This window comes from Schistocerca nitens, chromosome 2 (genome assembly GCF_023898315.1).
Source record: "Schistocerca nitens isolate TAMUIC-IGC-003100 chromosome 2, iqSchNite1.1, whole genome shotgun sequence".
NCBI lineage: Eukaryota > Metazoa > Arthropoda > Insecta > Orthoptera > Acrididae > Schistocerca > Schistocerca nitens.
The window spans coordinates 573989715-574005714 of NC_064615.1; the positions used below are offsets into that span (position 1 = coordinate 573989715).

The 16000-nt window shown below is 37.3% G+C and overlaps 1 protein-coding gene across 1 annotated transcript in view; it reads left to right on the top strand.

Moving 5' to 3' along the window:
* Positions 1-16000, top strand: part of LOC126234498 (cilia- and flagella-associated protein 300-like) — a 218671-nt gene that overhangs the window by 179444 nt on the left and 23227 nt on the right. Inside the window, exon 5 of the mRNA XM_049943193.1 lies at positions 1432-1660. Coding sequence (XP_049799150.1) covers positions 1432-1630 — 199 coding nt within the window. The 3' untranslated portion in view covers positions 1631-1660. The remainder of the gene's footprint in view (positions 1-1431; positions 1661-16000) is intronic.

Below are 16000 nucleotides of genomic sequence, written 5' to 3' on the forward strand. Positions count from 1 at the left end.
TAATTTATTTTAGTATGTTTAAGTGGATGATTACATTTTTGGGATAGCAAACAGTTGTGCAAGGTGATTGGGAAGGGTAAGGATAATTATTTTGCATGTAATATAGGTCTCTGTGATTACAGCTTCATCTGTTCATTGGAATTAATCAGCATCTGAAATAATAATCTGAATGGGGGTCTAGCTGTATTGTTAGAAACCAAATGACAAAGATTAGTGTTGACTGACTTCTGAACACTGCCAGTTATCAGACAACAATTTCTTTAGCTGGTCTCTGTCCATGAAAGTAGAAATAACATATGGAGTGAATGATTGCTGAAATATTATATGTAACTGAACTAAAAGTAATCTCATTCACTTACATATTAGACCCATTAAAAACAATGCTGACTGCTAGATAAAATTGCTAATGACTGGAAAATACTCAATAGGGAACAATATCAAATGATTTCTATCAACTACTCACACCATAAACTTCAGAGAGAGCTTTTGCAGAGTGTGTGTATAGTAGAAGTAATAATGTTATCAAGTGTGAAAGCAGTTGAGGCAGATAATTAGAATATAACAACAAAAATAATCAGTTATTGATAATATAAATGGATAGATAAGAGATTTACTCAAAATCTACTCACCAACTGGTGGCAGGGAACACACACAAAAAAGGATTTAGCTCTTACAAGCTTTCGGAGCCTGTGGCTCATTCTTCTGGCAGAATAGTTGAAGGGGAAGGAAGAGTGGTGAAGGAAATAGGACTGGGGAGGTTTAGGGGAAGGGGTACAGTTTAGGGGTACAGTTTAGAAAAGTCACCAAGAACCGTGGGTCAGGGGAGACTTGCTTGACAGGATGAGAAGGAAAAACTGGTCAGTCTTTCCTTCTCATCCCATCCCAATAAGTCTCCCCTGACCCGGGGTCCTGGGTGACTTTTTTAAACTGTACCCCTTTCCCTAAACCTCTTCAGTCCTTTTCCTTCACCTTCAACTCTTCTGCCAGAAGAAGGAGCCACAGGCTCCGAAAGTTTGTAAGAGTTAAATACTTTTGTGTGTTTGCTCCTCTGCTGCTGCTTGGTGAGTAGATTTTTTATCTATCATATAAATGATTAGAATAGGCCAGAATGTTTTTTATTCAATAATTCAATACTAGTTTACTCTAATTTGATAAATATTTGCTCTCTGTATGTAAAAAAGGAAAAGAGAGAAAGAAAAATTGAGATTCAGAATAGACAGACCTGTAATTCAGGAGAGCCAGCCAAACAGGTACTATGAGTATGAATTACAAAATTCATATTTAAACAACAGACATGAGAATTTAAAACATGTCATCTAGGATTATGATAATGAGTTCATTTTGTAGATTTTATCACATCTGAGGCTTTAACTTTTGGCTTTTTGCCTTAAGTTCTAATCAGTGGGACACTTTTATATTTTCTGTTCTCAGGGTACATAAAGACAGTACAAACAAGAAGTTATATATATCATCTTTAGTATTCAGAGTAGTTGCAAGAGACAAAAATGGTATTGCTTATTTTCCGTGCAATCCTGACAACATCCAGAATTTTGCATACTTGATAATCGACCCACCAGAAAGAAAGATCACTACTGTCACACATAATTATGGTGGAAATTTCAGTTCCTAACAAGACATATTATCTAAACAGCTGACTAAGGTAACAATATATTATTTTTAAAATATTTGCACTTATCCTTGATTATTTTACTTCATGCAGTGTTTTGCTTACCAAGAAGTTGTAATTTCTGCTTCCATATATATTACACAGTGTTCCAGAAATATAAAAAAAATGTTCATAGCACTATTGTCTCCATATTGTGGATGTTATTAGTGGTAATAATGATATAACAACAGATAAAATTTGAATACCATCTTTATTAGTTTTTGTGTAGCTGAGGCATGGCAATATTTATTTTCTCTAATTACCTGTACAAATGTTAAGATTTCGGCTCACTAAGTGTTTTCTATTCTGTCATTCATCTTGAAAATTAGGATTTTGATGAAAATAGTTTGCTATGTGATGAACCGTACAGTTAATTACAAAAAAGGAAAATTTTATAGAGAAAAATCAGTAAATCATGTTTATGAGACAGAATTACTGAGCAGTACTTATCTTCAGGAGGTGAAATATGCAGTACACAGATAGGCATATATGAAAGTAAAAGCACTTTATCTGCTCTCATACTAATTTAAGGAGGGTCTCTTTCATCCTGGGACCTGGATGACCTGCCCTCCTTTTTAACCATTTGCAACATATCCCTCTCTGTTTCCAACAATCGAACTATTTGTTCCAAAAGCTAAACAGTATCTCTCTTTTACTTTTATATGTGTCTATCAGTGGTTCTGAATGTAGGGATTAGCCATCAATTCTGTCTCATAACTTAATAGAACTATATAGTTAGGAAAAGATGGTTTCCTCTATTAAAAAGAGCTTGTAGAAGTGCTTAATTTTCTCTGTCTATTATGTAAGTGAGAGGTAAATCAGTCATTTAGTAGGTACTAATCAGTTAAAAGTCTGTTCTTTGAGGAATGCTGTGCCCATACATATGAAACTTCCTGGCAGATTAAAACATTGTGCCAGACCAAGGCTCAAACTCATGTTTGGGTAGATCAGTTGGTAGAGCAATGGTCTACAAAAGGCAATTGTCTTGAGTTTTCATATCAGTGCACTCTCCATATCTATGCAATATCCTTTCTTCCAGGAGTGCTAGTCTTGCAATGCATGCAGATGAACTTCTGTGAAGTTAGGAAGGTAGGTGACAAGATACTGGCAGAAGTAAAGCTGTGAGGATGGGTATGAGTCATGCTTGGGTAGCTCAGTTGGTAGAACACTTGCCTGCAGAAGTCAAAGGTCCTGAGTTCGAGTCTGGGTCCGGCACACAGTTTTAATCTGCCAGGAAATTTCGTATCATTGCACGTTCTGCTGTTGAATGAAAATTTCATCCTGGGTGCTTTCAACGTAGTGTAAACTCGTCAGTGAGAATGCTGGCCTTTGATCCATAATTCAAACTTCTGCATAGAATTTGTGAAAATATGAATAATGTGTCAATTGCTTAGTCCATCTTGAATCCAGACTGAGAAATGATAAAGAAATATATTTTTTTTAATTAATTTGTGTGTTGTTCTAATTTATAAATTAAGAGCTAGCAACTGTAGTGACAATTATACCAATTTTGGACTGAATTGACGGAAAATGTGTAAGCCACACAGTATGAACCAGAGTGTATTCCTTACAATTTTTTAAAGTGAAAAATCTTACAGTTATTTATATGAGTGGCATTTAAAGTAATACTTTTTGTGGATACAAACATTTTAAATTAGTTGAGTGTTCACTACTTGCAATCTGCATTCTGTTATACCAGTAAAGATAAATAATGTTGCAGTTAATGCATGTAAAGTAACATATAAGTGGTCTGCAGGTTCTGACTCCAGTCAAAATTTAGGCAAATAATTGTGAAGGACATTCAAATCACTGAAAGGAATGAAGTGAAATGAGACAAATATGCTGAATTAAGTTATTAGTAATGAAGAAATGTTCATGAATTTTTACTTTGGACTGAAAAGGTAAAGGATTGAAAGGGCATTACTTTATTCTGTGAAAATACTCTTTGCTAAGCTTTGTATCAGACAAAATTGAATAGTTATTGTATCATACAAGATTCACAGTAAGAACTCCAGAGAAATCTGATAGAAAAATGAGTTTAGGAATAATAATTATAGCACAATTAGTTTAACAGCTCATGCATTCAAATTGCAAACAATATTAATACAGAAAAAATGAAAAGAAAATTGAGGATTGGAGTTAGATGACAAACAGTTAAAGGCACCAGAGTGGCAGTTCTCGCATTGTGGTTGATATTGCAAGTAAGAGTGAAGAAAAATAAAGACATGTTCATTGTATTTGTCAACTGGCAAAAAACTTTTGGCAATCGGAAGTGGTGCAAGATGTTCGAAATCCTGAGAAAAATAGGGGGAAGGTATAGGGAAGAGGAGGTAATGTACATCTGCATCTACATCTACATGATTACTCTGCAGTTCACATTTAAGTGCTTGGCAGAGGGTTCATCGAACCACAATCATACTATCTCTCTACCATTCCACTCCCAAACAGCGCGCGGGAAAAACGAACACCTAAACCTTTCTGTACGAGCTCTGATTTCTCTTATTTTATTTTGATGATCATTCCTACCTATGTAGGTTGGGCTCAACAAAATATTTTTGCATTCGGAAGAGAAAGTTGGTGACTGAAATTTCGTAAATAGATCTCGCCATGACGAAAAAGTCTTTGCTTTAATGACTTCCATCCCAACTTGCGTATCATATCTGCCACACTCTCTCCCCTATTAGGTGATAATACAAAATGAGCTGCCCTTTTCTGCACCCTTTCGATGTCCTCCGTCAATCCCACCTGGTAAGGATCCCACACTGTGCAGCAATACTCTAACAGAGGACGAACGAGTGTCTCTTTAGTGGACGTGTTGCATCTTCTAATTGTCCTGCCAATGAAACGCAACCTTTGGCTCACCTTCCCTACAATATTATCTATGTGGTCTTTCCAACTGAACTTGTTCGTAATTTTAACACCCAGGTACTTAGTTGAATTGACAGCCTTGAGAATTGTACTATTTATCGAGTAATCGAATTCCAATGGATTTCTTTTGGAACTCATGTGGATCACCTCACACTTTTCGTTATTTAGCGTCAACTGCCACCTGTCACACCATACAGCAATCTTTTCTAAATCGCTTTGCAACTGATACTGGTCTTTGGATGACCTTACTAGATGGTAAATTACAGCATCATCTGCGAACAACCTAAGAGAACTGCTCAGATTGTCACCCAGGTCATTTATATAGATCAGGAACAGCAGAGGTCCCAGGACGCTTCCCTGGGGAACACCTGATATCGCTCAGTTTTACTCGATGATTTGCCGTCTATTACTACGAACTGCGACCTTCCTGACAGGAAATCACGAATCCAGTCGCACACCTGAGATGATATCATCAGAGCCTGGGGGTCGGTAGAAGGGGCCAATTATTAACTTAGTTTGGCTGTTAAGTATTACCTCCACCCATACCAATTCACACGGAGTATCTACTTCGACTTCACTACAAGATAAACCACTACTGACAGACACAAACACTCCACCACCAATTCTGCCTAATCTATCTTTCCTGAACACCGTCTGAGCCTTCGTAAAAATTTCTGCAAAACTTATTTTAGGCTTTAGCCACCTTTCTGTACCTATACCAATTTCAGCTTTTGTGCTTTCTATTATCACTTGAAGCTCAGGGACTTTCCCAGCACAACTACAACAATTTACAACTACAATTCTGACTGTTCCTTGACACAAGCACGTCTGGTATTTGCCATGCACCCTTTGAGATTGCAGCCCACTCTGTACTTTCCCCGAGGCCTTCTAACCTAAAAAACTGCCCAGTCCACACCACACTGCCTTCACTACCCGTGTAGCCACCAGGTGAGTGTAGTGAACTCCTGACCTATTCAGCGGAACCTGAAACCCCACCACCCTATGGCGCAAGTCAAGGAATCTGCAGCCAACACGGTCGCAAAACCGTCTGAGCCTCTGATTCAGACCCTCCACCCGGCTCTGCACCAAAGGTCCACAGTTGGTTCTGTCAATGATACTGTAGATGGTGAGCTATGCCTTCATCTTCTAAGCAAGACCAGCAGCCATCACCAAATCAGATAACCGCTGGAATCCAGAGAGAATTTCCTGAGATCCAAAGCGACACACGTCATTAGTGCCGATATGTGCCACCAACTGCAGCTGGCTGCACCCTGTGCTCTTCATGGCATCAGGAAGGACCCTTTCCACATCAGGAATGACTCCACCCAGAATGCACATGGAGTGCACACTGGATTTCTTCCCCTTCTTAGCCGTCATATCCCTAAGGGGACCCATTACGCGCCTAACATTGGAGCTCCCAACTACCAATAAGCCCACCCTCTGCGATTGCCTGGACCTTGAAGGCTGAGAATCTTCCTCTGAAACAGGGCAGGCAGCTGCATCTGGCTCAGCCAGAGACAGTACAAGAATAAAAAGGGATCCCTAAGACTGGAAGATGAAGAACAGAATACTTGGATTAAAAAGGGTCTGTTCAATCTGTACACTGAAAAAGTAATGACAAAAATAAAAGAAAGTTTCAAGAGTGTGTTGAATGAAATGAACATCTAATGAGTACAGAATATGAATTGGAAGTAAGCTGAAGAAAGATGAAAGTAATGAGAAGTAGCAGAAATGAAAACAGCGAGAGACTTAACATTATAATCGGGGATCACAAAGTAGGTGAGGTTAAGGAATTCTGCTAAATATGCAGCAAAGTAACCCATGACGGGTGGAGCAAATAAAAACCCATCTATCACTGGCAACAAGGGCATTCCTGGCCAAGAGAAGTCTACTTATATCAAGCACAGGTCTTAATTTGAGAAAGAAATTTCTGAAAATGTACATTTGGTGCACAGCATTGTATAGTAGTGAGACACGGACTGTGGAGGAACTGGAACAGGAGAGAATTGAAGCCTTTGAGGTGCAGTGCACCAGAAGAACATTGAAAATTAGGTGGACTAATAAATTAAAGAATGAGGAAGTTCTGTGCAGAATCTGCAAGGAAACAAACATAAGGAAAACACTGATCAGAAGAAGGGACAAGGTGAATCAACATCTATTAAGACATCAGGGAATTACTTCCATGGTACTAGAGGGAGCTGTAGAGGGTAAAAACTGTAGAGGAAGACAGAGATAGGATACATCCAGCAAATAACTGAGGATGTGGGTTGAAAATGTTACTCTGAGATGAAAATGTTAGCAGAGGAGAGAATTCGTGATAGGACACATCAAACCAGTCAGAAGACTGAAGAGTCAAAAAAAAAAGTGCCTGTCATAAATTTATTAGCTTTAGAAATCCATTGCACAAGGGCTAGTCGCAATGTCTCATCAACCCAAAAAATATATAAAGGTAAATAATTATTTTTTGTTTGTTTGCAGGTACATGCTACCTTTTCAACCTAATGGTAGTAAATGGTGAAAACATGACCACATATATCCCATATAACTGATTCAGCAACTATGCACCTTTCATTGCTATGAATTAGTAATTGGAGGACCTTATAGCAGAGCGAACAAAGTACAAATTATATTTTTAAAGAATTAAGCTTTAAAACGAAACCTTATAAATAAAAACAGTTTGTAAACTCACTCATAGCATATGTTCAATATTATTGATTAGCATTTCATACATCAGACACCTGTGACAGGCTACAATTGTTCATTACAAATAAGTGGAATAAAAAAACAGAACTATCATTAACAAATTTTTTATTTAGCAATGGTATTATATTATTATAAATCGATTTCATAGTATTCCATATCCTTGGGGTATGTGTAACTGAACTGTGTTATCTTAAACTTTTCTTTTCAGATTCTGATACATCCATCATTGCAGTCTTTGAAGCACTTACATTTAGATGGCTTTCATTAAAATACTTGACTATTTCATTAGTTACACTGTTGCACTGTACCTCCAGACTCTCATAGTCTTTGAGTTTACACACTATTGATGTGTCATCTGCATACAATATTTTTGTACAGTTAGGAGAACAATACTGTACATCATTAACATAAATCAAGAAAAGAAGGGGTCCCAAGACAGAACCTTGAGGCACTCCATATTTGATATCAGTAATTTTAGATTTGTAAGACCCACTGTTTGTTTTAAGCAAGACAAATTGTTTTCTATTGCTCATATACAATTTTATTAGCTCATAGCCAGTTCCTCTGATACCCAGGTTCCACAGCTTGTCAAGTAATATGGTGATGTTGACACAATCAAGAGCTTTTTCTAGATCAAGGAACACTCCAGTTACATACTCCTTGTTCTCTATGGCCGCTATTATTTTGTCTATCAATTGTGCTGATGCTACTGATGTTGACTCATTTTTCATAAAGCCATTGGTTGGTTGGTTGGTTGGTTTGGGGAAGGAGACCAGACAGCGTGGTCATCGGTCTCATCGGATTAGGGAAGGAAGTCGGCCGTGCCCTTTCAGAGGAACCATCCCGGCATTTGCCTGGAGTGATTTAGGGAAATCACGGAAAACCTAAATCGGGATGGCCGGACGCGGGATTGAACCGTCGTCCTCCCGAAAGCGAGTCCAGTGTCTAACCACTGCACCACCTCGCTCGGTCATAAAGCCATTCTGATTTTCAAATATTAAATTGTGTTGACCCAGGAATGTCATTAGTCTAGTATAAATAACTTTCTCAATTACCTTAGAAAATGCAGGTAAGATTGAGATGGGGCGGTAGTTGTCAATTTTAGATTTATCACCTTTCTTGTGAATTGGGGTTACTTGTGCTGTCTTTAGACAATCTGGGAAACAACCTGATGCAATTACATCATTTACTGCTGTGGCCATGGCATCAGATATGTTGTCTATGCATCTTTTCAGTGTACTGATAGACAATCCATCATAGCCTGCTCGTTTTGTATTTTTTAATGGCATTACTATGTTTTTGACTTCCTTGTTATTGGTTGGGGCCAAGTATATGGTTTGTTTGATTGGAATGCCCCTATATCTATGCTGAAGATTCTTAAAATGGTCATTGACAGATTTTCCAACAGAAGAAAGTACTCATTAAAAACATTTGCGATCTGACATTGACATTTCATGATATGCCCTTTATGGTTTATAGTAAAATCACTTGTTGATCTGTCCTTACAGTCCCTAAAGCTATTTATTACTTTCCAAACAGCTAAACCTGTGTTATTAGAGTTTCTTAACATTGTGGCTACATATTTACTTTTAGTTTCTAGCAGAAGATCTTTATAGTAATCCTGATAGTTCTTAAATTCTACCTTTAGTCTATTATTATTGTTATTATTTGTCATTGCATATTGGTAAAGTCTAAGTTTCTCTCTTGCTGTTTTTACTTCATCATTTATCCAGTTATTTTTTTTGTATCTTTTTGCAGTCATTTACTGTAAAGGTCATTTCTGGACATGAGACATTGAAGCAATAATAAAAATCTGATGAAAACTCACTGAAAGTAATGCTGTTTTTTCACCCCATTGTAGGCTTTTTAGCAAACTGTTTTACATTGTCATCATTGGTCATTCTTTTTGTCACATATTGTTTCTCTTTTCTATTGACATGAAGATTTTCAGCTTCTATCAATACCTGTACTGCGTGGTGGTCAGAAATGGCAAGCTTCAGAACTGATGCACTGCATGTAAAGTGGGACATGTTAGTTATAATGTTGTCAATGCATGATTTTACACTATTGACCTCTCTAGTGGGCTCGTTTATCAGAAATGCCTAGTTAAATTGAGCTAGTATTAGCATTAGTTTTTTAGTTACAGAGTCATTGGACAGCAAGTCAATGTTTATATCTCCAGTTAGTATTATGTTAACCCAGCCATTTTTATTGCAGTGTTTACTGTCAATGTCAACAAGCAGGTCATTAAGAACATCAAAGAAACTATCTAGGCTACCACATGGAGGTCTGTATAGGCCTATAATAATAAAGTTCTCTTTCCCTCACTTATAATTAATTTCTGCTAGTTCTATTACACCCTCAATGCTGAAAGCACTTACATCTATTACACTATAATTACTACCACTGGCTGCAAAGATAGCTACACCGCCACCACGTTTCTCTTTTCTACTGAAGGCAGAGCAAAAGATCATGGAAAGTGGCTTACATACACTAATTAGCTCATCTGTGTACCAGTGTTCACTTATAACTAAAACATCAGGGTTGTCAATTGCTGCAATGGTATCCAACTCGTTGTGCTTATTGGCAAGACTTTGAAAGTTCTGCTGAATTAATTTGAAAGTGAGTTTGGATTGTTGAATGCTTGATGGACGTGTCACCCTACCAGAACCACTTATACATTTATCCCTAAAAAAGAAATATCCGTTGACAGAGTGGGTTTGGTATTTTTCACTATCCATTGATTCAAGTTGGTCTGTTTCCATGTACTGGGAGCCTGGGAAGAATCAGCTTTACCTAGTGTTTTCAGCAGCCATTTGTCCAATGTCGTCTGTCTATACCCATTCCTGCAGTCTTCTTGTGTTGTGGAGCACTCATTCTTCAAATGTGTGTGCTTTGAGTATACGTTGTTCCTAGCATTTACGATGATTTCACAAATAATGGACGCTAAGTGACCTTTCCCGCGCCGATTGAGGTGAAGGCTGTGAGTGGTGTAAAGATCTCTACTAAAATGTTGCACGTTAACCATTTGTATATTTGCGTAACGGTTGCAAATTTCTGCATATTGACTGTTTGTATATGCTACTGCCCTGTTTACACACGAGAATTGAGGCAAGTCATACCTGTGTGGAATATTGAGAACAATGATGTTTGAGTCATTTAGATGGTTTAGAGCAGATTTTAGGGCATTAACAGCATGCGAACCATCGTTGTATGCGACGTCATTTGCACCACCACATATTACAATGAAGTCTTCCTTCATTGTCTCTAGCTAGAGTAAGACCAGACATGTTTTTCTCTTTGTTAGAACTGAAGTTAACATGTCATAACTGTGGAAAATATAACTTTTCACCAAACAGAACTTTTACATTGAGCTCTGAATTTTTTGCTCAAGTCATGTATTTCTTGTGTGAGGAATATGTATTAGCTAAATCTCACCTTGTTCTCACTGTGACTGTTCCGATGCTTCCTCAATGTTCATCCTGAATTCAATTCAATTCAATTTATTAGCGTCCATGTAGTACATCATCAAAATGACATAGGACTTGTCAATAAACATTACAATTTAAAATATATGTACATGAAAATTTATAATTGTATTTACTTGTCACTTAGACATTACAATTTTAATAGAACTATAAGAACATTAACATAAAAATATACAAGTAGGATAACAATGTACAAAAAAAAGCTAGTGATTCTCACATCAAAGATTATTTATTTCCATTCTTACATTAACATTGTTTCACACTTTCATAGAAACAGCAAGTATTTAAATGTGAGCAATTACACATATTTATTATGTCAGGGAAATATTAACTTTCCTTTTATTGACAATGATTCATAAACTCTTCAATATTGTAAAAACTATTGCTCAATAACATGTTTTTTAATTTTCTTTTAAATATGTGCAATTTTGGTATTATTTTTAGTTCTTTGGGGAGAGCACTGTAGAGGATTTTGGGTTGGTATAGTACACTTTTGTGATACATAGCTGTTTTATGAATTTCTCTTTGGAAATCATTCCTATTCCTTGTTTCGTAGTTGTGAAATTCTCTGTTTAATGTAGAAAATTCCTTGTGTTGTTTTAAGAAACATATGCTTTCATATATGTATAAGGATGGTAGTGTCATGACTTTTAATTCTTTGAAAGCATGCCTACAAGAGTCTCTATATCCTATACCTTTTATTATTCTGACTGCCTTCTTTTGTAGTTTAAATGTATGTTTTGTTAGACTGTTTTTCCCCCAAAACTGTACACCGTATCTTAATAAACTGTGCATGAATGAGATATAAAAACATAACACTGTTTTAATATTACATGAGCTTTTAAGCTTTCTAAGTATATAACATGTCTGACTTAATTTTTTATTCAATGATATTACATGCTTTTTCCCATCTTAAGTGTTCATCAAACCATTCTCCCAAGAATTTAGTGTATGATGCTTGTTCAATCTTACACTTACCCAATTCTACTGTAAGTTTAGTTTTTATTTTATTTGTAATATGTCTGAAGTTGATCCACGTTGTTTTTTTGGCATTCACGATGAGTCAGATTTCATTAAACCATCTGTCTGATTCGTCTGTTGCCAATGTGACTTTTTCCTGTAAGTCAGCTTCACTATTTGCTTTAACAAACAAACTTGTATTGTCAGCAAACAATACTGCCTCTGTTTCAGATAGTTGACTTGATAGATCATTGATACATATTAAAAACAGTAATGGCCCTAATAGAGATCCCTGGGGTACTCCGTACAAAAATCTCTCGAATCTTGATGAATATGTCCTATCTGCATGGCTTATCTCCACCTTCTGATGCCTGTCCAACAGATATGATTCAAACCATTTGTGGGCTACTCCACGTATCCCATAGGCATATAATTTCCTAAGCAGTAACTTATGGTCGATGACATCAAAGGCCTTTGATAAGTCTAAAAACAAAGCACAATTTAATTCCTTTCTATTTATGGAATTTAGAACAAGTTGCAAAAAATTGAAGATAGCTGTTTCAGTTGATTTATTTTTACGGAAACCATTTTGCGCGTTAACCAATATTCTATTCTTAATAAGAAATTTGTATAGTCTATGATACATTATCCTTTCTATTAATTTTGAGAAACCTGACAACATTGATAGAGGCCTAAAGTTACTAACATCATATTTATCACTGTTCTTGTAAAGTGGCTTTATAGTTTTGATGGAAACACCCCTGTCTTAAAAGATTCATTTATAATTTCAGTGAGATGTGAAGCTGTAGTACAGTTCCTCCATAAGCTGTGCACCAAGATTGGCTGCTTACTAGTCTGTCTTACTCTTTATAGTCATCTGTGTAGCTTTAAAAATAACAGCCTTTCTCACACTGGTATGTCTTTTCAGTGGTTTTAATCACGTTATTTTTGAGTTGTTGACACTCCAAACCTCTGACAATTCTATCAAAATGAAAATTGACTCGAGGAAACTGCTAAACTGTCTGGGTATCAATTCTGCCTCCTTGTAGTTTTAGATCTTTCATTAATTAATCTTTAAAATTTAGCTTTAAGTGTTATCAGTTTCTTTCAAATAAACTATACATGTTATTACTGAAAGAAAGAAGGTTCATCTTCCTTGAAACCCTGCATTGTCAAGGGAAATGTTGTATTTGTAGAACAATGAATCTGAAAAAGAAGTATAGGAACAATTATTACAGCTGAACACTGAGACAAGAGTCCAAGTATATTCCAGGAGTGGTTAGTAACTAATGCCAAAGTCCAAAATTTTTCTGAAGCTTCAAAACACACTAGTGCCAATTGGCTTATATCTCAGTATTCTTCTGTAATTTAAGAAGTTTGTTGGGCATAATTGAAAGCTAATGCTACTTATAGGTGTAGTTGGGTAAAAATGCGGCAGATAGTTGACTATAGTCATGTACTAAGAACAATCACTGCATTTGCCTGAATTAATTTAGAGAACCTACAAAAAACCTATATCTAAATGACCAGATGCTTCCATCTTCCCAAATACAACACCATTATGTTAAAAACAGTACTTCTAGTGTACAATACTATCTTGTTTATACATTATTGCACATAACTTATTTCATAATGTGAAAATCTAGTGCTCCACTGTTTATTCACTTTTCAACACACTCCACTTAGCATACACATTATTTTATAATGTATAAAGTCAGTGCTACATTGATCATTCAATCTCAATAACTGAACACACGGTATCCATCTTTGATCTTTGTTTGCCATTGGCCATTAACATAATGGAATAGGCTTTATATCTTACACATGATACTGATATATTTACAGATCACAACCTTACACTCTAAGTTTTAACAAATGTTTCATATATTTTATTACATGTTCAATCACAGATATTTATACTTAATTACATACACAGTTACAAGCATTTGTACCAAATTGTCTACACAACTACAAACATTTAGCCATATATTTTAAATTTTAACGTATGTCCACAGTTTGTCCTATCAAAAAATTCTGTTACATTATAAAACGGATTTTCAGCCAGCCAGCTGTACAGTTTACTTTGAAACAGCTTAGAAGGCATGGACTATGCTGAGGGTGATAATTTGTTAAATATTATTTGGGGACTGATTGTGGGTGAGTGGGCTTTTTTTACTAGTCTGTGTCTCGGAACATCCATTTTAATTTTTCCTCTGGTGTTGTGTTTGTGTATATCTCCCATTATATCAAATACTTTGATATTTATTTTAATGTAATAATAGAGGGAAACACTCCACGTGGGAAAAATATATCTAAATACAAAGATGATGTAACTTACCAAACAAAAGCGTTAGTATGTTGATAGACACACAAACAAACACAAAATTCAAGCTTTCGCAACCCACGGTTGCTTCATCAGGAAAGAGGGAAGGAGAGGGAAAGATGAAAGGACGTGGGTTTTAAGGGAGAGTGTAAGGAGTCATTCCAATCCCGTGAGCGGAAAGACTTACCTTAGGGGGAAAAAGGGACAGGTATACACTTGCACACACACACACACACACACACACACACACACACATATCCATTCACACATATACAGACACAAGCAGACATTTGTAAAGGCATATATATATATATAAAACAAAGATGATGTGACTTACCAAACGAAAGCGCTGGCACGTCGAGAGACACACAAACAAACACAAACATACACACAAAATTCAAGCTTTCGCAACAAACTGTTGCCTCATCAGGAAAGAGGGAAGGAGAGGGAAAGACGAAAGGATGTGGGTTTTAAGGGAGAGGGTAAGGAGTCATTCCAATCCCGGAAGCGGAAAGACTTACCTTAGGGGGAAAAATGGACGGGTATACACTCGCACACACACACATATCCATCCACACATATACAGACACAAGCAACATATTTAAAGACAAAGATGATGTGACTTACCGAACGAAAACGCTGGCAGGTTGATAGACACACAAACAAACACAAACATACACACAAAATTCAAGCTTTCGCAACAAACTGTTGCCTCATCAGGAAAGAGAGAAGGAGAGGGAAAGACGAAAGGATGTGGGTTTTAAGGGAGAGGGTAAGGAGTCATTCCAATCCCGGGAGCGGAAAGACTTACCTTAGGGGGAAAAAAGGACGGGTATACACTCGCACACACACACATGTCCATCCACACATATACAGACACAAGCCAATGTGACGTTTTCCTGTAAGTCAGCTTCACTATCACTATTTGCTTTAACAAACAAACTTGTATGGTCAGAAACATTCCACGTGGGATCCTCAGATCCTGCCCTGAAATGAGATCCATCCTTAATGAAATCCTCCCCACTCCACCAAGAGTGTCTTTCCGCCGTCCACCTAACCTTCGTAACCTCTTAGTTCATCCCTATGAAATCCCCAAACCACCTTCCCTACCCTCTGGCTCCTACCCTTGTAACCGCCCCCGGTGTAAAACCTGTCCCATGCACCCTCCCACCACCACCTACTCCAGTCCTGTAACCCGGAAGGTGTACACGATCAAAGGCAGAGCCACGTGTGAAAGCACCCACGTGATCTACCAACTGACCTGCCTGCACTGTGATGCATTCTATGTGGGAATGACCAGCAACAAACTGTCCATTCGCATGAATGGACACAGGCAGACAGTGTTTGTTGGTAATGAGGATCACCCTGTGGCTAAACATGCCTTGGTGCACGGCCAGCACATCTTGGCGCAGTGTTACACCGTCTGGGTTATCTGGATACTTCCCACTAACACCAACCTATCCGAACTCCGGAGATGGGAACTTGCTCTTCAATATATCCTCTCTTCCTGTTATCCACCAGGCCTCAATCTCCGCTAATTTCAAGTTGCCGCCACTCATACCTCACCTGTCATTCAACAACATCTTTGCCTCTGCACTTCTGCCTCGACTGACATCTCTGCCCAAACTCTTTGTCTTTAAATATGTCTGCTTGTATATGTGTGGATGGATATGTGTGTGTGTGCGAGTGTATACCCGCCTTTTTTTCCCCCTAAGGTAAGTCTTTCCGCTCCCGGGATTGGAATGACTCCTTACCCTCTCCCTTAAAACCCACATCCTTTCGTCTTTCCCTCTCCTTCCCTCTTTCCTGATGAGGCAACAGTTTGTTGCGAAAGCTTGAATTTTGTGTGTATATTTGTGTTTGTTTGTGTGTCTATCGACGTGCCACAAAAGTGCTGGCAGGTCGATAGACACACAAACATACACACAAAATTCAAGCTTTCGCAACAAACTGTTGCCTCATCCTTATATATATATATATATATATATATAT